Source organism: Motacilla alba, chromosome 9 (assembly GCF_015832195.1).
Source record: "Motacilla alba alba isolate MOTALB_02 chromosome 9, Motacilla_alba_V1.0_pri, whole genome shotgun sequence".
Classification (NCBI taxonomy): Eukaryota; Metazoa; Chordata; class Aves; order Passeriformes; family Motacillidae; genus Motacilla; species Motacilla alba.
The window spans coordinates 4,131,443-4,156,076 of record NC_052024.1 but is presented as its reverse complement, the minus strand read 5'-3'; the positions used below and the strand labels follow the sequence as shown (position 1 = coordinate 4,156,076).

Below are 24,634 nucleotides of genomic sequence, written 5' to 3'. Positions count from 1 at the left end.
ATGTTCTTAATCCACTTTTTTTTTTTTCTTTTCTGTGCCTGGTGCCACACTTTTGGGAGCAGGGAGTCCCCAGAAGGCTTTGGCAGAGAAAAGACTGCTGACATCAGGGAGGCCCTGCATCTCTTGGTGGAAACAGCATGTTTCTGACATGGCAACAACATGGGTTAAATTCCAGGCATGAACCAGACAAGTCATAGCTTTCACATGTTAACATGCTCTACCAGGGGAAAAGCTGAAGTATTTTTAGCGTGGCCGGAGTGTTTGACTGTTCTGGCCTTTTTTGGAATTGTTAACTCTGCTCTGCAAACAAATACAATAGTCTTTGCAGTAGTGAAATACCACTTATTTTCTTTTATTGTTTGCCACAAAGAAGACTACGAGTTGTACTTGAAAGAAATTAAAGGAGAAACTTACATCAGCTACTTCCAGCACAGCTCACTGCTTTTACAATGCCAGCCAGATCACTTGCTGCTTCCCTATTTCTGCCCACACCCCCCAGCCTTTCCTGCTTACACGCTCAGCTCTGACACAATCTCAGTGGAGAATACATTGTTCTTCATGATGAAGTTCCATCCTGAGTTGTGGCTTGAAGGCAGTGCCCCTTGCTCTCCTGTTTGACCGGGGTGAGCGCAGTAAGAGGGGTCAATAAAACACACATTGCTCTGTCATCCTGCCCCTCACACAGCTCCTGAGACCAATCTGCAAGAGGGACAAGCACCTCTTGACAGATTACTTGGTTTTATCTCATTAAAAACCCACCATGCTGTGCTGGGGCAGAGCCCACCAAGTGAATCAGGGATAAAGGAGGAGATGAAGTTTAAGCACAAATGTAACGACAAGAATCAACACAAGGCAAGCTTGAGGACTGAAAGGGAAATTACATGGAGTGGAGGAGGGACTCTCCCTCTCTCCTATTTTCTTATCCCATTTCAAATAATATTCCCTTCCTCCTCCCCTCTGCCTGGTGCTAGCAGAAGCATGCAACACAGCCATGAGGAGCAGCCATCCGACAGTCCCAGCTGCCCAGGGACCTGCTACACCTGGGCCACACATGCAGGCTACCCAGGGAAACAAGATTCTTGGAAGGATTAATGGTGAGAGAGGCTCGTGTGGCTGCAAATAGGAGACTGTGGTTGATCATCTGCTCCCACTTGATGGGAGAGGAGAACAAGCCTTTTTTTGTCCCAGTTCTTCTCTTCTTCCTCTTCAGAGATTGCCATTACCAGTCTGGAATTACTTCTCCAGTTATTTTTTGTTGCTTCTGGAGTGGGAGAGAAGATGGGGCAAGGGGGCTGTGCTTGGCAACTCAGACTCATCTCTCAGGCAGCAGGACGAAGAAGATGGCCTTGAGGAAGTGACCAAAACTGCAAACAGCAGCCACGAGCCAGTGGGAGCGAAGGCTGGGGTCAGTGTTCACCACACATTTTGTGATGTCTGCCTAATGAGGAGGGAAGAGAGATTGTCAGACAGATCCTGAGAGACCACATTTGGCATTTGCACCCGAAGGAGCGACTCAATGTCACAGCATAAAAGACTAAAGCTTGAATCAGTTATGTAGTGGGGTCTAGTATACATACAGTAGTTGATAAATACTTGCCATGTGCTATATAGGTCCAAAAAATATTTTGGCAAAACACTGTGGAAGTATTATCTTTTCCATCATCCTGGAACACTCCCAGTATGACTTTCAGAGGTTATTGTTCAACTGCTTCAACACCTCATATGAGAGGTGGATTAAATCTGTGACTATCCCCAGCCAAAAGATTGAGCTACTGCACCAGAATCTCTTGTGCTGACTCCTGATAACTTGCATGTCCTTTCCTCAGCCTTTACAGCTTCTTTGACACTTACTGCCAGTGCAACTGCTGCCACGGCCAGGTCAGCCTCTTCTGCAGGCTGTCCCAGCCCCACAGCCCATGGCATGGCACCACCCCTGCTGCAGCACCAGCTGCTGGCTCTGACACTTCCACACGCTGGAAGTTATTAAATCAGGCTCGAGAGCCCTGCAAAATACACTTTCCTAATTCCCCACCAGTGAGGCAAAGTGTCCCCCTCTTCAGCCACCCCTGGGAAAAGAAATGCTATGGGAAGATTATCCAGCACTTCCCATTTTGGATAGCTAAACACAGCTTTCTTTCCCTGCTCGAAAGGTCTAGGGAGCCTCAGCAGTATCAGCATTCCCATCCTTTTCTGTAAAGCCAGATCCTTCCCAGAGGTTGTCCTGTTTAATATCAGCTCAAGTTGCTTGTACGTTTTCTCTTGCCTTAATGCTTTCTTTGGAAGACATTCAAGCAAGCCACCTCCCAGTTTAAATCTAAAGCAATGCAAGCTTTGTAGCTTTGTTTGTGGAAATCCATATGCCAGCAGAGATGCCTCCCAGATGTGTGGGCCAGATTTAAAGATCACTTGGGCAGCCAGTTTCAAGTATTAATGAGAAGCTGGCCTGCTATGATTAAAAAAGTTAAAAAAAACCCCAAAAATACCCCATCAAATTGATAGAAATAGGCTCTTGGCTGGCATGGGAAGGAGGAAATGGAAAATATTGAGAAGGTGAAGTGAACAGGACAGAGATAGAGAGGAAAATGCATTTTCTGGGGCAGGAATCAAAATGAAAAGCTCTGCCCATGATATAACTGAGTTCTGGTTAAACTCCAGCCTAGCACAACAAGATGTGGACTGAGGCTGTGCAACAGGGGGTGCCCTGTAAGCACATCAACCCCATGTAGTTTTCAGAAACAGCTTTTGGGAACAATAATCACATCACAAGGATGGCAAATGTTCACAGCCCCAAAAGTTTTTTCTTTACAAGCTTAGCTCAGCAGTCTTCCAAATTTTCCTTCTGACACAAGTCTCTCATTGACCAAGCACAGATGAGTGAGACTCTCAGCCCTGAGGTGTTCCTCCCCGAAACAGGACATGAGAGATGATGATTGCTCCAATAATCTTCTCTATTCCTTCTGCCTGTGCTCAAGACATGCATGAGCCTTGCCTGACCAACTGTGGTCATCATCAGAAGAAAGGAAAACTCTCAGCCCTGAGGTGTTCCTCCCCGAAACAGGACATGAGAGATGATGAATGCTCCAATAATCTTCTCTATTCCTTCTGCCTGTGCTCAAGACATGCATGAGCCTTGCCTGACCATCATCAGAAGAAAGGAAAAAGGGGCTGAAGGGACAAACCCCTGAGTCTGGTTTCAACCCCCCTAACCAGCCCCATCATCATCCACAGACCAAAGCTGTGCTGCCAGCAGCCTCACACATTCCAGCAGTTCCTTGTTGACCGGGGCTGCAAGGCTGGCACAGCTCACCACATTGCAGATCTCCTGGGAGCATCAGGAGGAGCTGAGCTCATGCACAACTGACAAGCAGAGACTGCAGAAGAAAGGAATACAGAGCATGCAGTGGTGGGAAGGAACAAGATGACAGGAGAGAGCTGAGTCAGCACCGAGGTGTGGAAATACTGCTGAAAAACACAAGCAAGCACAGCAAGCAGAGCCAAGACAGTTAGCACAAGATGCTGCAATGTGGTACCAGTGGTGACAGGTATTGATCTGTGTTGTGGAGGAAAGTAAGGTGGGTCTCCCTAAATTCTTCCAGCACGCTCACCCCGTTTGCATTTGAAAACAGTCTGAACTGACTCAACCTGCCAGATTCCAGCAGCCTGCATGGGGTCATGTTTAAAACACACTTGTGTCAAACTGTCCCTTTAGCTGAGAGAAGTCATGCCATGCAGGTACTGCCTGAACACACATTTTAGGGTACCTGATCCTTGAGAAACATAAGCTCCAATGGGCTTTAGTGCCTCCTGTGAGCCACTACAAGGCCCACACACCCTGGGTGGATTACAGCTGTAGGGGGTTAACTGCCAGGTGAGAAAACATGAACTCCTTAAAGCCCTGCTCTGTTCTCCCAAAGGCAGTGTGAGAAAACATGAACTCCTTAAAGCCCTGCTCTGTTCTCCCAAAGGCAGTGTGAGAAAACATGAACTCCTTAAAGCCCTGCTCTGTTCTCCCAAAGGCAATGACCTCACTGCTCTAACCAAGAGGAGCTGCACTCAGAAGCTCTTACCAATTTCTATGGGCCTTGCTTAGATAAGCAAAATTGCTCAGCTGTTCAACAATTGCCTCAGCTGTTGTTATCCAAATCAAGCCTACCTGATAAGGCAGTGGAATTGAAAACTTCAAAGCCACTTAGGGCTTTTTGCCTGGCCAGGCACTGATAAACTGTTGCAATGGCAGTTTGATAGTCTAAGTGGATTGTTCAAACAAATTCAAGTCACCTACACTGCTTTGTAGCAAATGCTGCTAAAAAAATTTAAATCTTTCTATTCCACTGTAAAGCCACTACTGAGGCTGCAAACTCTTTCCAGGAAGACATGATGTCTCAAAGGTTCTTTCTTACTCTTCCTGTGAGGTTTGCATTTGGTTCTGCAGCCTTCTCCACCCCATGGAAGCAGCACGGGAACCTGCTGCTGAATGGAGAACTTCAAATGCCGTTCCAAAGCCTCCGTGGTTTCTTTCTTGGACCAGCTCAGGGATGGGGGTTACTCTTGGCAGCCTCAGCCTAGGCTGATGAGTAAGAGATGGGGGCCATGTGAACAAGGATGGCAAGCCAGGACAAACCAACGCAGCTAGGCGTGGCAGTGGGTGAGAGGGTTCCACCAAGAGCTGTTTGGTCTGGCCTGTGAGTGAACAAGACTGGGAAATTCCTTGCTGCAGTGCCCAGATCAAGAGGAAGACATGATGGGATTAGCAGCCTTTCCTCACGACTGAAGAGACCCCTCGTTTCTCAAGGGAAAACACTTCCTTTTCACAGCCCAGAGGTGCTGATAAGGGTGTTGGAAATGGGCTGCATCAGAACAGCCCAGCAGCCCTCAGTCCTGTGCTTGATGAGGGGCACTGAAGTTGGCTTCCCTTCCTTAGGGCCAGATCCCAAGAACAATCAGCATGGATTCAGCAACCCCAACGGGAATGTGCTATCCATCTAAAGAGGGATGGCTGGCAGAAGGAGCCAGTGCTGGACTTATCTCCTCAGCTGCACAGAACCAGTGCTTGTAGCCACAGTTCTCTTCACAGAGAGCAAACAGGCACAAATTCCCAAGGATATCTCCTGGGAGTTGCAGCGAGGAACCTCAGAGAAAGAGAAAACAATTCTTATCTCTATTCTCTGCTCCTGTTGCTTTTGCACATGCAAAATGTGTTAAGAAGATTGTTAACCTGAAGGGATTTAGTAATTAGATTCTAGTAATAGTTGTTTATATTAATTAACCAATTAGGTCCTAACTGTCTCGAGGCAGTCATGTTTTTCTTTAGTATTCTTTAGTGTCTTTTTAGTATCTCTTTAGTATAGTATCTCTTTAATATAATACAGCATTAATGTAATATAGTATAGTTTTAATAAACCAATTATTCAACCTTCTGAATCAGTAGAATCAGATACCAATCGTTCCCTGGGTCCTAAGACCCTACATACAATAAGTGCTGGTCTGGAGATGGCTTTTGCAGCTTGTTTGCTATGCAACAAATTTTCCAAAAATATCCTTTTGGAACTATCCAAACATTCTGTTTTGAAGTCTAATGAAGCAATACAAAAATTAAAACAAGATGCTAGCTTATCAGAGCATGCAAGTTATACCAAAACAAAGAAAAACAGTTGGAAACTAGAAAGAGATGTGTTCCTACACAACAGTTCTGTTTTAATGAAACTAGATCTTAGGAAAGAAATGTTTCAGAGAATATATTTCAAGCAGCTCTATAGGCACGCAGTTAAAGAAAGCCTCAAATGATCCTGAGGCAGGGACTGGCATTCACAGGCAGGAACAGTGTCACTCAATGCCAGGATATCCTCTTCACCTGCCTCAGCACAATCAATTTTTGGAACACAAAATGAAACAGATCAGGGCATTCAAATCAAAGGTTACTTTTAGCCCAACCAAACAGCTCCCTGAGGCAGCTGGCCTCGAGGTGACACAGTTTTAGAGAGGGCAGGGATGATTTAAAGTAGGATTGGTACTTAGTAAGTGCAAGGGATCCAAAACCAGAGCAATGATACTTTCCCAGTTCTTCACACTCCTGAAGAAATCAGGTAACTGAACCAGCTACTGACACAGTTGGGAAGTCTCAGCACAAAGCAGCAATACTCAGTTTGGAAAAAGACATCCCACTCTCTCCAGATCTGTATGGGCGAGGAGCCTGACCATTTCCTGACAGCTTAGGAATAAATTTCACCTCTTGGAAAAGAGGGAATTTGCTGCTGTGGCTCAGTCTGGAAAGAGTGCATGCCTTGGGAGTAAGATGTCCTATGAACTGAGTGGTGTCACAGGGCAATATTTTGCCCCAAGAAGCATCTGCCCAGCAGCATGCTAGAGGATCCAAGGACTGTCTGTGTCCCTGTCTGGTACATGCAGACATCACCCAGCTGCCAGCCACTCACACAGCCAGCCAGCCTCTCCAGTCAGCTGGGGAGGTCACTGGAAAGGTATCTAGCTATGCCACTGCACCAGAATAAAGTTCTTACTATGAATGGTCCTCCACAGAAACCAATGCTCACATTAAGAGAGACCAAAGAAATCCAGCGCTTAGAGGTGAGATGAGAAAAAAGCTGGCGGGCCTCATTTTTTGCCAGTTTCTAGAAAACAGCTGGCCAAGAGTATCACAGAAGAAAAGAAAGGTTTGGGTTGGAAGAAACCTTAAAGACCATTCAGTCCTACCCCCTGCCATGGGCAGGGACACCTTTCTCTGTAATCAGCCTGCTCCAAGCCCCATCCAGCTTGGCCTGAACACTTCTAGGGATGGGGCAACCACAGCTTCTCTGAGCCTGTGCCTCACAGGAATGACCCCTACAGTGTCCCACCATGACTGGCTGTTAGCTCTGGAGAAGATCAGGAACACAACAGGTGCTGGTGGGTCAGAACTGAAATGAATAAGAATAAGAATAAAAAATAAAGAATAAAGAACAAAGAATAAAGAACAAAGAATAAAGAATAATAAGAATAAGTTGTTGTTGTTGTCTCAGCTATGCAGGAAGTTGAGACAAGAATAGCTGATGGTTTTGAGGATGGGACCACGAGGCAGTAACAGAGTTATATAAGTCTAGCACGGGTGTAAGTAGGACAGAGGTGGCCACAGCATTGTGAAAGAGAATCTCACACAGCCTTTTTCTGCATAAAGCTGCAGAGAGCGCGCTCTCGCCTTCATTAACTGGGATATTTTCTGGTCTGAGCACACAGAAACAAGTCCAAAGAGACACGCAGCATTTCTTACCCAGCCTCCTCTCCTCTTCAGCCATGTCACCAAAGTCTTGCGGACAAACTCCCCCAGGCAGTCCACGATGGTGTGAACCATGGCTGGCTGCGCGTGCCGCACGCAGTCCACAGCCAGCCCAGCTGCCACGGCGTACAGAGACACCACCTTGCCCCACGTGATGCCTGTGAGAAGGGAAAAGGACACTCATATTTACACACACACTCAGTTCAGTCTTGAAGAACCAAAGGAATGACTCTGCTTCACTTCACGTGCCCGTGCTGCCTGCGTGCAGCCACAGTTCTGTGTGCTCTCCACATGGGGGAAAAGAAATGGTGGGGGACCAGAATTAGGGAAAACTCTCCACATGGAGAAGCAGAATGAAATAATCTGAGCTTGGTATGGTTTGATTGTCTCTCAGTAATGGCTGCACAGCTTGGGAAAAATAGCAGCCCAAAGGCACCATGGGGATAGGGGAGATGTGCACCGCTATGTTTTGTATCGCCACTGGCTCTCAGCCATGCACATACTGCAGAGGAGGTGACAGAATTCAAATAGCTTGAACAACCTGGGGGTTTTGTCTTCAATATAAAGCTTAAACACCCTTAGACAAAGCATTCCTGGCTTTTTCTATGTGACACTCAAAGCATAAAAGATAAGCATCTTCAGTTCTAGAATGGCACAAAAGCAACAAAGGGAGGCAAAGATACAGGGCCAAGAATAGAGGAGTCATAGAATCCTGAGCTGGGTGGATCCACAAGGATCATTGAGAACAGCTCCTGGCCTGCAAAGGACACCCCAACAATCCCACCCTGTGCCTGACAGTGTTATCCAAATGCTTCTGGAGCTCTGGCAGCCCTGGGGCTGTGACATTCCCTGGTGTGCCTGTTCAGTGCCTGACCACCCTCTGGGGAAGAATCTTTTCCTAATATCCAATCTAAACCCCATGACACAGCTTCATGCCATTCCTTGGCTCCTGTCACTGCTCACCAGAGAGCAGAGTGCCTACCCCTCCACTTTCACTCATGAGGGCTGGTGTCCTGCTCCATGGAAGCACCAGGCCTCAGTCTCCACCTGAAAAACAGGTAGCTTCAAGGATTTGGCCGCTGCCTACTGAACACTGCCTGTGCTACCCTATCCATGCAGGGCGTCCCCGATGCAGGGAGTAATGTGCTTCTCCATTGATTCAGAGGCCTGAATAAATTGCTTTATTAAGCTACATTATATTACATACTATATTAAAGAGATACTAAAGAAAAACCAGTGACTGTCCCCAACAGTCAGGACACAGCTTTTACCCAATTGGCCAATCAATCCAAACAACTATCACCAGAGTCCAATTAACAGATCCCCCTCGGTAAACAATCTCCGTAACACATTCCACATGTGCCAAACAACAGGAGTAGCAAGCAGAGATAAGAATTGTTTTCTCTTCTTCTCTGAGCTTCTCACTGCCTTCCCCAGGAAAAATCCTGGGAGAGAGAATTACGGCTCTCTCTGTTCAGAGAATGTGAATACCACACTACCCCACTGAAGACAGTGCAGGGGTGGAGAGTCAGCCAGCTATCTAATCTCCCAGAAGACAGCCTTCCTGCCAGGCTGACCTGCCTGCAGCTCCACAGAAGCTGTCCCAGCAGCAGTGACCTTCCTGTTGGTGTCAGCGGTAAGTGTGGGAGCTCAGCTCTAGGTACTAGCCAAGCTCCCAGGGGCTCCCCTGCACCTTACCAACACCCCTGGGTATAAATCCTTCATGCTCAAACACTGCAGCCATAAATCCTTCATGCTCAAACACTGCAGTCAGCTGCCCCTCATCAGGCTTTCCTCGGGACCAGTGACCTGGAAACACAACCCTTTCTCTCCCACGCAGAACTCCTGCTGCACAATTTGCTTTATTATCTGGAATAGCCGTATTTATCAAGCATACTGGGAAGTATTTTACAGTGTTGGGTCTCTATGGAATCTGTCCAAAGTGTCTCCCAAACATAGTCAGAAGCCTGGTGAATTTCTAATGCTTAAAAACCACAGAGAACTGTTCTCTTGAGGTTGCAGCAAGGTGAGAGGATGGAAGATGTGCGCAGTGACTAGATCTATGGATCAGGAGGGGTTAAACACACCGTTAGAAAACTGGATGTGCTCAGCAAGCAAAAATACAATTCAAACGGGGTAAAGAGTCTCCCTCTTTCCTTCCTTGCACACTCAGATCCCCAGGTGGCCTGAACCAGCTCTGGGATAGAGCTCCAGCCTCCTCACGGCAGTTCTGATTGCAGCAGAATGCCCTAAATTCCTTTAGGAAACATGCAGGTTTCAGAGCATTTCCACAGTTCTTGCACTTGGTGCTTCAAAAGGGACGTTCACACTAACACTTATAGGAATTGCTTGCTTTTCCTTAAAAAAAAACCTCTAAACTTCAGAGGAACTCGTCAAATGTCAGCCACAGGAATACCTTGTTAAACTGAAGAAAATCCATTCAGCATTACAAAAAAAAAATCCATTTTTCATGACTAATGTAAAATAAAAATCTACAGGTGAACCTTTTGTGAGGCGCTCAAATCCTCTGTGATACTCTGTCCTTCCCCAGAGCTATCCCTGAGATCAGAGGAAGTTATTAATGTAGCTAAAGTGCCTGCCCTTCTTTTGGTTTGATTTGCTGAGCAGACCCTGCGGTGCCCCTGACACCAACACTGTCACTCAGGAAGTTCACTGCCTGTTTGGCATTCACACTATTTATCTGCCTTTCTCACATTGTGTGTCACCATGACAGCCAGCAGAATGAGCCAGGAAGAGGCTATGAAACCACAGAGCCACCAGACAGAGGGGTTCTCCCTGCAAGGAAGAGGCTGTCCAAGCTCAGGTCAATACAGTTCCCCCTAATGAAAGAGGCTTTCAGGGGTTACACTCCTTGCTGATGATATATTCAGGACCAGAGCCTCAGCTGGCTTATATTCAGCTTTAGTATAAGTCAGTTTTACAGTTCTCCATCCCTGCAGAAATGTGCTCATTCTGCATCTTGAGTTACATAACAAAAGTTACCCAAAATTCCAGGGAAGAGTTCACTGGCTTAGTCCCAAGCTTTTGCTGACAGCACTCTTCAAATATCTGAAGCAAGTCCATTAGCTCTGAGATATTTACGTGGCAGTAACAAAGACTGACAGGACTGGAGTCACTCTGGTACAGAAAAACAGCTCCAGTCTTGGTTCATGTTGTTTTGAACCCAAATTTCACTTTCCAGTAGAAGAAAAGTGTATCCACAACCCCTGACTTCCCCAGCACACTGGAAAGCAGTTTGCTCTAAGGCACATCAGACCAGAGAGGATGGAGAGGAAGCCCTTCAGCTCCAGTTTCCCTGCCAAGATTGTTCCACAGTGGTGCCTGCTGCAGGACTTGCACAGGGGGAGTGCTTCCCGGGCACATGGAGAGACCCCTCTCCCTTCCACAGCAGAAAGAGAACAGGTTCCTGGTTAATGCTTATGATGGTGATAGATGTGGAGGGCTCAGGGGTCACATCCTCCTCCCAGAGCATGCCCAAAGGGGTCAAACCAATCCTTCAGTCTGCCTTTCCTGTTCCCAGCAGAGTCAGCCCGTGGGGGCAGGAGAGGAGGAAATCCCCTCCTGATTTCCACTTGTCTGAAGTCCCCTTGCCACTGCTGGAGGCAGAAGATGGAGACAGCAGGCTGGGCTCCTCACTCGCAGCAGCAGGGCACGGCTTATGCTCTGCTTCTCACTAGGTATTGTAGGAAGCAAGGGAAGAGCAGGCACCTCCAGCACCTGGGCCATGCTTGTGGCTGGGCCCCCTGCCCAGGAGGGCTCCAGCACCCATCCAGCCCCAGGCAGAGGAGGGCAGCAGCCCTGCACTGCACTTTCCCAGGACACCAGCTCCATGAGCTTTTCTCTCTCAAGGGCCCCCTTGGCAGGGGCAGAGGAGCACAGCTACTGAGAGGGCAGTGTCTCTGTCCCCCGTGATGGCCAGGGCAGGTTCAAAGTGCCACTAGTGTGATGTGTCACAGCACAAGCTGGAATTGCATCTGGCCACTGCACATGAGAAGTGAAAACACATTGGCTTGCTCCAAATTCCTCAAAAGGGCTGGCTGTCATCCCCACTGGGTGAAACAGGCACTTGTCACCAAGCAAGACAATCCATTCACAGCTTCCCACTGCGTGGATTAACATGCACAGGAGCTAACAACAACAGGGAATGGAAAGCTGGTCCAAAAAGGAACCAAAGAGAGAGAAGGCTTTGCTCACAGACATGGAACAAAAGGATAGGAAAAAGTGGAGGGCTGCTTAGAAGGCATTATAAAAAGTAAGAAAATACGAGTTGCACTCTTTAGGCCAGCCATGGAGCTGAAGGTATGTAAACACTGCTGAGCCCAGGGTAAAATGAATTAGCAGGAGAAGAATGCTCTTGAAAGTGTTCCTGCTCATATGAGCTTGTCTGCCTCCGGGGAGGGATGAAGAAGCCATGAGACAGGACTGTGCAGTCTCAGGGCACCACACAGCCTGAGGTTATTCAAATAAACTTCCCTCTGCTCCACTCAGCATCAAAGTCCTGCTCACAAATCAGACCTTAAAGAAACACCATCCACTGCTGCACCTCAAGAGCTGGGAGAATACAGCCAGACACAACAAGCTTTGGGGGAGAGAAAAGCTGAGAGGGGTGTGCACAAAGCAGGAAGCTCAAGCCATAATGGCTCAGTGATGAGGGAGCAGCAGGATGCATTTCTAACAGCATTTCAGAAAAACTTGGAACGGTCTGGGTTGGAAGGGAACTCAAAGCTCATCTTATTCCAATCCCCTGCCATGGGCAGTGTTACACCCCAGTCACTTAATTCCAGGGTTAAAGCCAAGGTTCTTTTGCTCTGGATTGATTCAAAGGAGAAAATCCCAGATATTCTCAAGAGGTAAAAAACCTCATGAAAGTTTGGTGGCAAACTACAAAAAATTAATGATCACTGGCAAAAGAGTAAATGCAACATAACATCACTTACCATTGCACAGACTTAGCCCACAGAACAGAGAAAACCTTTAAACCCATTCAATGTCACATTCCATGAGAAGAGAGAAGAAGAAAGGGAGAAAAACAGAAAGACAGGAAAGATACAGAAAAACAGACATACAGCTACTAACTGCAGTTCCAGTGATGTCAAACTCCAGAATGAAGGTAAGGTTAAAGGACCATGTGCTTGCCTTGTGGTCAGGCTTCTTAAAGCTTTGGCCCATCCTGTGCCTTCCTCCCAGGTGGGATTTGCAGCTCCTCAGACACACTGGGGGGCTGCCTTCAGTGCGCCATGGCTGACAGACGCTGCAGGGCTGGGGGTACAGGGGGCAGGGCCCACCTCAGCACCCCACCACAGCAAGGTCTGACCATCCCCTACCACGCAGCCTAAGATGTCTCAAAACAAATTCCTTTTTCCAGTCTCTGACAGGCAGGGACACCTTCCCCTATCCCAGGTCGCTCCAAGCCCCATCCAGCTTGGCCTTGAACACTTTCCAGGGAGGGGGCAGCCACAGCTTCTCTGGGTAACCTGTGCCAGGGCCCCACCTTCCTAGGCAAAAATTTCTTCCTTACATCTAATCTAAACCTCCTGCCTGTTAGCATGAAGCCATTCCCCCTCGTCACTCCAGGCCCTTGTAAATATTCTCTCTCCAACTTCCTTGTTGGCCCCTTCAGGGGCTTGGAGGCCACAGAGAGGTCACCCTGAAACTTCTCTTCTCCAGGCTGAACAATGCCAGCTCTCCCAGCCTTTCCTCCCAGCAGAGCTGCTCCATCCCTCTGCTCACCCTGGTGCCTCCTCTGGACTCTCTCCAGCAGCTCCAGGTCCTTCCTGAGGCCGGAGACAGGTCTGAGTGGGGCACAGGGGCAGAATCTCCCCCTGCCCTGCTGCCCACACTGGGGGATCAGCCCAGCACACAGGTGGTTTCTGGGTCCCAGTACACAGGGCTGGGGCATTTCCAGCTCTCACCCACCAGCACCCCCAAGTCCTTCTCCCAGGGTTGTTCTTGATCTGCTCATCCCCAGCCTGGACTGACCCCAGGGATTGTCCCAGTGCAGTTGCAGCATTAGCACTTGGCCTTGTGTAACCTCATGAGATTCCCATGGGTCACTTCTCCAGCTTGTCCAGGTGCCTTTGGATGTCATCCCATCCTTCAAGTGTGTCAACAGCACCAGTCTGCTTGGTGTCATCTACATCCACCTGCTCCTGCAGGGAAAGTGCTTTCTCCTTAAAAAGCATTTACCCTACATTCCTGTTACCCAGGGCTCACTTCAGCCCAGGCACTCTTGATGAAAAGCCAAACCCAGTGAAAACCAGGCTGAAAGCTTTTAAAAACCCCTCGTGCCTAGCAGCTCTCACCAACAGGACAGAACTGCTTCCTTTGGAAAAGGAAAAATGCCTCTCCCTTTTCTACTTCTGTTTTTCCACAAAGTGACCTCTTCCTTCTGGCATTTGTTTTAAAATGTAAGGAAAAATGTCAGCTCGGCCAGGCCCCAAAACAAAGCTTGTTGAAGTCAGGGGAATGTCTCCTGAGCAACTTTGGACCACACATGAGAACTAGTGGAACACCACAGAGATGATGGTGCTGCAGATCCTTCACCATCAAGAGCAGATCAGGGCTCTGCAGTGCTTGTCTCCACACAGGTGGGCTCACCTCACCCAGAATAACTCATGAGTTGTTTGGAAACAGGGGAACAAAACACAGCTTGAGCCTAAAGTCTCTTCTCCCAGATGACAAACCATGGGGCAAGAGGAAATGGCCCCAGATTGCACCAAGTGATGTTTAGATTGGGTCTTAGTGAAAATTTCTTCACTGAAAGAAGAGGCACTGGAGCAGGCTGCTCAGGGCAGCTCTGGGCTTAGCCAAGACTTGTAGGCAGTGTGGACAGGAAATGAGCACAGACAGAGCTACAGCGTGAAGACTCAAAACCAGACCAGAATGTGGAAGATAGACATATAAAAGACTAAGGAAAAAACCTCTCCAGCAAAAATGGGTCAAAATCCCCTGTTTCCTTGCTGGAAAGGCATTTAAGTGACTAGTGGGGCTCCCCAAGCTGTCTAAGCACTGCAGTGTCAGACTGTAGCTGTTTTCTTAATAAACTTGGTAATTGGCATGAAAACTCACCCTGAACTTGAGTGTCTGGCTTCCTTTGCTCAATAAGAGCCTCTTTCCTCTGAAGTATGAGGGGAAAAAAAAAAAAGGAATGAATGTCTGGCTGCTCCAGCCAACTCCAATTTGCTGGATTTATTGTTAAATGCTGAGTTTTGAGACTGCAGAGGGATCCAGGAATGTTAAAAACAGCAAGCTCCTACCCCTCTGCCACTCAGCAACCTTCTACCTAGGAGAAATTACACTAACAAGTTGATAAAAACAATTAAGTGCACAAGTCCCAGCAGAGATGAGAAAGAATGAAGAACATGCATGGAGAGTTCTGGGAAGGTTTGAATCTGTGCAACCAGCACACCAGCAGCCATTTCTGCAGCAGGGTGACTCCAGAGGAGGGGCAGCACTGTCAACAGAGTCCAAAGTCTCCAGCCTTGTCAGCCCCAGAGGGCTGAGTCCAGATTCTATTTTAATACCCTGAAAACCCAGGTTTAGAACTATGAGATGTGATTTCTACTTTAATTTGAAACTACCCACACATTTGGCTCCTGAGCTGAGAAGCTGAAGAACACACGCACACAAAAAAAAACGCAGCCCTCCATGAATTTGTCAATATACACTGAGAGCAGAATTCCCAGGAGGCAGCAGGCTTTCTGCCCAGCATCACGGGTATGCAGCATCCCAGCACACACAGGCTGCTCCACCTGCAGCAGTCCTGGCCCTCTGCCTCAGCTCCCTGTGTCACTTCAGCTCTGCAGGTGGCCCAGTCCCAGTGCAGCCAGCTGTAGTCACCTACGATCACCTGCAATGCAAATTGCACCTGAGCTGCCAACCTGACTGTGGTTTTTCTGTCAGCCTTGACTCCAGTAAAGCTCAGCACTAAGTGACAAGACAGGGCACCTGCACTTTGTACACAGCCACACGGAGACATTCCTGCCATACTTTCCCAGCTCTTGCTTTCTGAGCTCACAGGCCCTCCCAGTGCAAAGGCAAGCTGCAGCCCAGGCATGCTCTGAAAGGCTGCTGAGGGCTGCAGAATGAGCCACACAGTCCAATTCCACCATTTCCAGTGACACAGCATCAATTTCACTAACCCAGGGGGTAAAATCTGCCCTGCTCAAACTGCCAGAAGCCCTGCCTGAGCAGTTCCTCTGAGATATCTGTTTTGTCATCTGTTATGGTTCTGGGGAGGATCTGCGCTCTCCACCACAGGTCTTCAGACCTTCTCCATGCCAGGGCTTCTCCAGAGTGTCAGTGGTTCCAGATAAAAAGCACAGTTGATTGTGAGGATTAAAAGGTTTTGAGTGAGGTAGCCTGTTTGAAAGTACAACTGAAACCTGGACTTCCATCCTGTAGCAACTACTGCCAAAGTGACAGGAGTCCCTGCATCCTGTGACACTTCCGTGCTATTCTCACTGGTTCCAGTGGTTTCATACTGCTATGCTGCTAGCAAGTTGCTTTCTTTGGGCCTTTTTTTTCCTTTTTTTGGTTTTGTTTCAAATCTTTAACATCTACCATCCCTTCCACAGACAACACAACGAGACATTGCAGAAAACCTATAACCATGTCAGAACCTGCCTGACACAAATCCCTCTAAAAGGCTTCTCTTCCCTCAATTCCCACAGGCTGCTTTTCCAGTTGTGAGCAGGGATTGTTTCCAGGAAAAGCTGAATGTAGCACAGGGCTTATTTTTTGCTTTTGACCATCATCTCTGGAACCAGTCTAACAGCAGCAGCAGAACGTTCACATCTAAGCAGAGAGAAAGCTCAAAGCACCTGCTCATCTGGAGCAGCCTTAAGGACCAAGACTTCCCCAACATGAGAAGGGAGAAGCAGCAGGCCTCATTGCAACTCTGGGTGTTGCTGTGGGAAAGGAAGCCAGGAGGAGAGGAGCTCTCTTGTGATGAGTTGATTCTGGCTCCCAGCATCAGCAGTGTGAGCTGGAGCAAGGGAGACTCCCATGCAATGAATCTTCTGCAGCTGCCAGTGGTGAGCAAAGAAGCTTGGAATGAGTGACCTCCCTACGCAATGAGGTAACAACCACCTCCTAACGAGGAAGGGCAGGAGGTGCCTTCTAGAATGAGACAGAACCTACTGGGAGGATATTACAACCCAAGACATTTTCCTGCCAGAAGACAGCAGAGAGGAACTCTCATTAAACCATTAAAGCAGGGCACACTGCCAAACTGCCCACAGCCCTTTCAGAAAGCAGGCCCCACCTTGCAGGCTATGCCTTTTCCAAGAGAGGTGTTGGATAAAACCCTTTTCTTGACTCAGAGATGGGGCAACTGAGAGGTGCTCTAAAAACTTTTATTCCATTTTCAGTCTCATGAGAAGGGTGAGACAATATGGATGTTATAATTCACGTTATCACAATCAGAAGCCAACTATTTCCTAATTACAGTACATTATAAGTGCTTTTTGGCTAATCAGCTTTTTACCACATCATGCTATAGATGCCTTAAAACCAATCATCTAAACCTACCCCTCCTGGGTCCCACTAGAATGCATCTTTCAGAGTTCTATTTAGTCTTATTTGTAAGGCTATGTTTTGAAGCTTTTTTAGCTCTATTTCTCTCTCAACAGTATCTACCCTATTCCACAGCATTTCTAAACCAACATTTAGAAGACAATTTCTCGTCTCAAAGGTCGTACACAAAGACATACCATGTGGGCCTTCCATCAAGCCCTAAGAGCTCTCTACAAATCCATTTCCCACAGGAGGTGGCTCCATCCTGCTCCTCTGCAGCCAGCCCTGTAGGCATGTGTGTGTGGGGGCACCATACCTGCGCTGAAGATCTGCGCGGCCACGGCCAGGAAGGCGTCGGACACCACGGTCTCGGAGTGTAGCGAGATGTTCAGCTGCCGGGCGATGTTCCGGTACACGTTGGGGCGAATGTACTCCAGCTCATCCCCTGCCAACAAACAGCCAGGGTCAGCTGGGCACACAGCACCAAGCCCTGCTCCCACCACGGAGGAATCACAGCTGGGCTCACTCCAGGGATGCCGTAAGGCAAAGAGTCTGAAGCCCTGTGGAAACCCAGGGCACCGGGAATATTTCTCTGTCTGCCCTGATCCCCAGGCGAGCACTGACTTTGACCCTCACTCATGGAGAAAGTTTCCTAGACTCCAAGATAGACTAGAATCCACAAAAGTGTGAAATAGATTATAGAGCGTAGTGTAGGTGTATCACTTGGTGAGAAATTTAGCTTTTGGGATTGTTAGTATGTTGTGGATGGAAGCAAGATGGATGTCATCCTGGGTTTCTTCTCCATGCTTCTTCTTCCTTCTTCTTCATGGGTTTGGGTGGCATTTTGTAATTGGGCAGAAAAGTCCACATTGCGGGTTCTTTGGGATCAGTTATTGGGTTAAAAGGGAAAATAACCTAGGTGTCAGTTCTTAATCGGATAGTTTAGTCTTAAAAGACCTTGTTACAAGAGATAGTTAGCCATTTTGTGCCTTCTAATGAAAGGCTGCCAAGCTCACAGTAGTGAGACTGTTTTACTGATAAGAAATAATGAACACCTGAGTCCAAACATGAACCGCCGTCTCAAGGGCCTTCAACCCAGACCCAGAGAAACCCACCACTGAAACCCCCACAAAGCCCAGCTCCACCTGAGTTGAGGCAGGCAGCAGAGTGCTAAGGGTTGTTGAGATGCAATTCCCTACCATCTGTGTGGTAACCACACATCCTCGGAACAGAGAGAGCTCTCTCCCAGGGTCTTCCTGAGAAGCTGTGAGAAAGCTCAGAGAAAAGAATGAGAAACAAGTCTCAGCTCCACTTGCTGCACCTGTTGTTGCGCACACGTGGAATGTGTTATGGAGATTTGTTTACCAACGGGTGGTTTCTTAATTGGACTCTGGTGATGGTGTTTTGGATTCATTGACCAGTTGGATCCACGTGTGTGTCGTGACTGTCTGGCAGGGGCAATGGGTTTTTCTGAATAGTATAGTAAATTGTTGTGAAAAATGTGTATTTTATTATTGGCTTTTCACAAATATTAAAATTAATGCTATATGTGTTATGTTAAAAAGTTATTCTGTATTACTTTTCTTAAGTAGTGTGTTAAATATAGTTTTAAGTTATAACATAATGTTGAAATAGAAATTAGCCTATGTAATATACCTTTTTTTTTTAAGAGAGGAACGAGGTACTCCCACTGAGAAGCAGCCACAGGACACCGGAATCTTTCAGAGAAAGAGGATTTATTGCTCACTTATCAGAAGAAACTAACTTCTTCCCACCTTGCTCAGCCCTGAAGACGCCATGAAGATTAAGAGGAAGAAGTTGACACTGACCTGACAGAATCCTTTGTTTGAATGGAATTTACGCATCATGTATGAGGTGTATGAATATGCAACAGGCTATTGTTTTTAAGGGTTAATCCTCTGTTAACGTGGGTCCTTTTTTGGGCTTATTTTGCTCAGAAAGAGGTACCCAGACTGTCTGTAACTCTTTGTTTTAGTGTCTCATATTGTCCCAAATCCTAATTGTCCAAATTTTTATTACTCTAATTATATTACTATTTTTATAACCATTTTATTACTATTAAACTTTTAAATTTTTTTAAACAAGTGACTGGCATTTTTCACAGGATCATATAATAAAGTACAATAAAGCAATTGATCAGCCTTCTGCAATCATGGAGTCAATGCTAATTATTCCCCAGCAGGGACTGCTGCTTCCATACATCTGCACCCTGGGACTCCTAAAGGGAGCAGAGGCAGGCAGTGGCCCTGTACCAGTGGTGTGGCTGCAGTAATCCCTGATATAAATGCTGTTCCCAGGCTGGCTGCCTGCCTTTCCTCCAACACAGGAGACAGGCCTCAGATAAGCAAAGCCATGTCATTTTATTTCAGAAGTGAGAAGGAGGCATGTACATCCATGTAAGCTTTTGAGGGACACGCCCTTCCTCAGCACCCCATCAGTCTTGTACAAAAATGCCTCAAGTGCTAGAGAGTGACTCAAGAATGCTGAAGGCTGATGAAAGCCAAGGATCCACCCAGAGCTGCACAACATTAATTAAACAGAGAGACTGCCAAGTATTTTATGCTCACACAGGCACTTGAGAGTCAATCTGGAGTTCTTTCTCTCCTCCAAATGGTTAAAGAGATGGCCATTTGCATGGCTGACTGCTCAGCAGCAAGGTACCCGACTTTGACCTCCAGAGTGCTTTCTGCCCAGCTGGGAAATGGCAGGAGGTGTAAGGCCAGCTTGAAGACCAAAACAAAAACACCAAGGACAAGCAGAGAACCTCCTCCTAAAGGACTGAGCAACGGAGCTTGGGAAACAACAGTAAAGCTTTTCCTTTTGTAGCAAAACAAATAATTTTTTTGAGTAGTAGAATTAATAAAGCCCAGTTTCCAAGGGATTTCTCTCTCTATAGAGGTTCATGGATATTTAATGAAGGTTGCACAGCTGCTGTAGGAGCATGACACAATGCAAACACCCCATGGGACCAAGACCTTCTGTGCACAGAGAGCCCTTTTTGGTTTAGATTTAGGACACACTGTGCTCTTCTCCTGCACAAGGGTGCTCTGGGAAGAGGAAGAGCTATCTCAACAGGTTTATATCCTACTGCAAGACCCAGGTGACTTGGCCGGCCAGAGGGCAACTGATCTTCCTCAAAATTTCATTTATGTGAGAGAAAAAAAGGAAGATATCACTGCAATCAGGATCTTTTTATAGAGCCGTTAGCTACTGATCCTTAATTCATGTATCTGGCACTCAACACAGGCAAAACCCAGAATTCCACAGCTGAGCTCTCCCAGCCCTTTCTGAGTAGGGGATTGTCCCTGTTTGACAGAAAGAGGAAACCTGGCAACACATGGTCAGCCCTGATAAGGGGAAACCTTACTTGGACTACTCAACAGCTGTTTTCTCCTCACAGGCAGCACACAGGCTTCCTGGTAAATGCCAGGAAATGGGGATAGCCCTGGTTAGCTGAGAGGGAGGCCCAGGAGCCTGGGATCAGCGCTTGGGAGCCTGTCACTGCTCCAGCTCCTAACAAGCAGCTCCTGGAGGCCCCAGATGAGATCAGGGTTTGGTTGGAGGCACATATGCCCTGTCCTGCAGCAAGGCACATGGCAGGCAGGAGCATCCAGGGAAGGAGAGCACAGGAAAGCATTCCCATGCTTGAAGAGCCTCTCTGCCCCAGCAGCCCCAGGACCTCTACATTGGCGCTGGTCTCCAGAGTCCTTGTTCCGATGCCCAACTTTGCAACATTTAGAACAATCTGAGGGCTTCTCTTCCTTTCTCCAGTGATTATGGAGGCATTAGCAGGGCAGCACTAGTAGTTTCCATGTGCAGAAGCTCTTTGCAGTGGTCAAAGGGCACCTCCCTAGGCCTTGGCCAGAGGAAATACGAGTTCAGATAAACCAGGCCTATGACAGACACAGCAGGTTGGGCTGGGGTGCCTCATTTGGCTGTACCATTAGGTTTTACCATGTCTGACTCATTAATTGCACTAATTAGCTGCTAAGCCTCACTGAGCTGATGGAGTCTCACTCCCTATGACCACCAACAGCATTGCCTGTGCCCAGGATTTCTGCTGGCCCACCAGGCAGCTAATCAGAGTCTCTGTGTGCAAGTGGGCTAGGAAATGCCCCAACTTCCCATCTCCACAGGCTTCTAAGCACGATCACGAAGGAAAAAACTGGTCCTGCTTGTTGCACTGCTCGGGAAGTGGCTGAGGATTAGCATTCCTGGCAGGTGGCTGGATACCAGCTGGCCTCGTGCTGGTTAGAGCAGCAAAGGGGAAAAGAAAGAGATGGGGCCACGTGACAAGTGGAGTTTCCAAAGAAACAGGATGGAAACTATTCTTCATCTTAATGAGGAGGACTGCTCACCTTTCTGGTTGCATGAGTACCACATGGTGCCCTCCAAACAGATTTGCTCAGAGAAGGCACCAAGTTCCTGGGACTATCAGCCAAATCTTTCCATCTGGACAATCCAGGAGACACCTTCAGATCCAGAGAGCCACCTGCTTGCCCTTTAACATGTTCCTGGCCGCCCACAGAAGATTGGGTTGAAAGCACATAAATCTCAACTCCCAAAGCAGGTGGAGAAGAAAGGGAGTACAAATAGACAGTGAGATTGACAGAAGAACAAAAAAAATCCCCCAAAGACCAAACAACTGGAAATAAAAGCAGAAGTAAAATCAGCATAGAAGAAAAAAAAGTGAAAAAGAATTATTTTTTTTTAAAGTCCATTAAAACAAACTCAGCTATGCCTTAAAAAGAAACTTGGGATGATATCAAACTGGTAGAAAGGGGAGAAAGTGGGAACACCACCCCTGGTCCTGACTTTGTTAGGCCCAGCTAATGCTTACTTCACCAGACCTGTTTGAACTCTGATGTAATTAAATCAGATGCAAATGCTGGTGGTAGTTTCCAGCCAGATGTGAACTAATACACCAGCCTGCAGGCAAAGAGAGATGTTGGAAGCAGCTTCCAAGAATAAGGGTGTCGGGTTCCCAAATGACAAACAGCTAGACTTGAGCACACAGGATGCTACACAACCCAAAACTAAAGGCCAGGCAACTGTTAACATTTAAAGGGTGCTCCTGGTACAAGCCCTAAAGCATATCTTAATGTCACCAGGCATGACCTTCAAATTGCTCTCCCTGAAACCCCCATAGCTGCTGTGCTGTGAAGGTGACACCAAATGGCAGTGTATGCCAGACAACATCAGCCAACTCCTTCTTGCTCCAGCAAAAAGCAAGAAGACTCAGGTCTTGCTGAATAACTAAGGTAGACAAAGGAAAAGCAAACACACTGTCATTAAAAAGCAGCTTTTAGAAAATCTCCAACAACACGTTTTCTGAGCATCCACCCCCAAATTAAAGCTGGGTGAGCTACTGCTGAAGACCAAGCCCAGCAGTAGCAGTGCCCTAGAAGATGCCAGTTGCATTTGTGGCAATCAAGTCACTCACTCTGGAGAAAAAGCTGCAAGTCCAGTTAAAACACCCAGCTGAGAAAGACTGCTCTAAGCACTGTTACACAGCTGGAGACCTGGGCACACAGAATCAGTTTGCTGCTGGGCTGTCTTAGACTGCTTTGTGATTTTGAGCTGTTGCAAGTCCTCAGGAAAAGGCAACTTTGCAGAAACCCTGTGCTGAGCAGTGCTCCAAGAGACTGAGGAAACTCAGGCAAAGGCGCTGTTTAGGGAAGATTACCAAAACCAAAAGCAGAGAAGAAAAACCTCCGTATCATCACATGAGAAGACCCTTCAGAACCCTTAGTCTGGTGCAAATCACTCCATCCCACCCGAGTTCCCCCTGCCAGGACTCACCAAGCCGTAGCAGTATGGTGGACACCTCGGCCAGCTTACCCCCAGGCACCGGGGCGTTGTACTCGGGTTTGCTCCAGCTGACACCCGCCTGGATCAGCCTTGAGTTGATGTAGTCTCTGCAGAGAGCCTTGGCTTGGGACACAAGCTCTTTGTCAGTGGGAGACCTGTCAAAAACCTCCATCACCTCTGCAGCAAAGACTGAGGAACGACGTAGCACCTCCATCCCCGAGTGCTGATCCCCCAGCTCTGCATGCACTGACTGCAAGGCTGAGCCAAAGCCTGCGAGGAGAATCGGCAGGAGTTGTCCTCAAGGTCTGTCAGAGCTCCCAGCAGCTCTTCTCCACAGGCCAGTTTTTCGTTTTAGCTGGTAAATAAAAGCATCTGTAAGTCCTCTAGCATTGCAAAGATGTAAATCAGAAGCTTGAGAACACAGTTATGCTGAAGTCAGTAACATCACATTTGCAAAACATTTGTCCGGGTCCGTCTTTCAGACAGGGGGCAAAGCCTTGCATCTTTCAGCCACTGACCATCCCTGGCAGCATGGTCCACAGGGCTGCAGTTTGGAACTCTCAAGGTGTTTCCTCTTTTCCCATTCAGATTTGGCAGTTCTGGAATTACCCATCAGAGAGACTAGACAGTCAGAGCATGGAAACACTTCCTAGAATGTGCAGACAATCTCAGCTTGTTTCAATTAAACTGAAAAAAAAAAAAAAAAAAAGGACCCCAAATACCAGTTACAGTAACCTCAACCAGATGACAACAGACATTCCAGCTCAGTAGGTCACAGATCTTTCTGAAGAAATGGCACTATTGCAAGAACAAGGGTACGGGAGCATTGGAAATGCCTTGATGGAGGCGGTTTTCTGAGACATATTATCAGTTTAGATTTTGGTTGTGCCATGCTTTTTCCCCAAAACAACGTGCCTACTACTACTTGAAAACATCTAGCAATAGCAGAGAAAGCAAAAAAAAAAAAAAAAAAAAAAAAAGAAAAAAAAAAAGAAAAAAAGCAGATTTTTGAAAAGGTTTGAGCTGTGAATGCCTAAAGGGAAACATCAAAATTTCTTCAGAGGCACCTGGATTCATCTGCTGATCTGAGTTTTTAACCCAGTGCTGCTTTTGAAGTCAGAGTCAGACCAGTCTTTATTCAGAGGTTAATAAATGCATTTCTCAGTCTGCATTTCAGTTTCAGACACCTACTTACAATGACAATTTTCAAACGAAATACAGCCAGTTATCTCAGTTTGCCCATGGAAAAATATATTTACCTCTCATGTTGCACTTTTTCCCCCTCAGTGATTTCTTTTTGGGTTTGGTTTCACGTTTCTTTAGAAGGTCTGCATCACTGGACACCTGGTTGAGGATTCTTAGGTCACTGTCACCCTTCTCTGGAGAGCCCCAGCCTCCTGTGCTGTGCTTTCCACGGGGCTCATGCCAGCACCTCCTGCCCGGTCTGTCAGCCGCACATCCCGGCTGCGCTCCACCGGGATCCTCGGGGCTCCTTCTCCTGCTTTTAAGGGACCCAGGCGCAGAGGAAAGCTTCTGGCTTTAGCCTTGTAAGGAAGATGAAATAACCGGGAGGTGGGGTTGTTATACCCAGAGGGAGACGCTCTCTCCTCCCCTTTCGTCTCTCTTAAGGAGGCTCTCTGCTGTTCTTCACCGCGCTTCGCTCAAGGACTCGGCTCCGGGGTGAGCTGGGAGCATCATTTCTGGACCCGCGAAGCAGAAAGGGATGAATGCTCTGCTGAAACAGGAATGATTCCCGCTGGATTCCCAGAGCAGCTTCGGCAGAGTTGATGCTGGCCAGTCCTTTTCAGCCGGTAGCCAAGTGGGGGAATTGTACGCTGTCATATGCAGCAGTGGGTCGGTCCTACCCATTCAATCACTGCCATCATTTTGGACTATGTCCCTGCCCATGCAGGGGGCTGAAAATAGGTGATCTGTAAGGTCCCTTCCAACCCAAACCATTCTGTAATTCTACAATGGTTTTATGATTAACACAGAGAG

At 47.5% G+C, this 24,634-nt stretch overlaps 1 protein-coding gene across 2 annotated transcripts; it reads right to left on the bottom strand.

Annotated features, from left to right (window-relative positions):
* Positions 1-331: 331 nt before the first annotated feature.
* On the bottom strand, positions 332-24,208 carry BOK (BCL2 family apoptosis regulator BOK). Of its 2 annotated transcripts, none has more exons than XM_038146190.1 (5): positions 23,896-24,208; positions 22,628-22,991; positions 17,121-17,249; positions 7,262-7,425; positions 332-1,438 (listed from the first exon to the last, which is right to left on the bottom strand). In XM_038146190.1, exons 2-5 carry the CDS (start codon positions 22,848-22,850, stop codon positions 1,313-1,315), a joined length of 642 nt encoding a protein of 213 aa, XP_038002118.1. In that variant the 5' UTR covers positions 22,851-22,991; positions 23,896-24,208; the 3' UTR covers positions 332-1,312. The 2 variants fall into 2 exon arrangements, with proteins under 2 accessions (XP_038002118.1, XP_038002120.1); XM_038146192.1 differs by having other exon boundaries at positions 332-1,434.
* Positions 24,209-24,634: the final 426 nt, after the last annotated feature.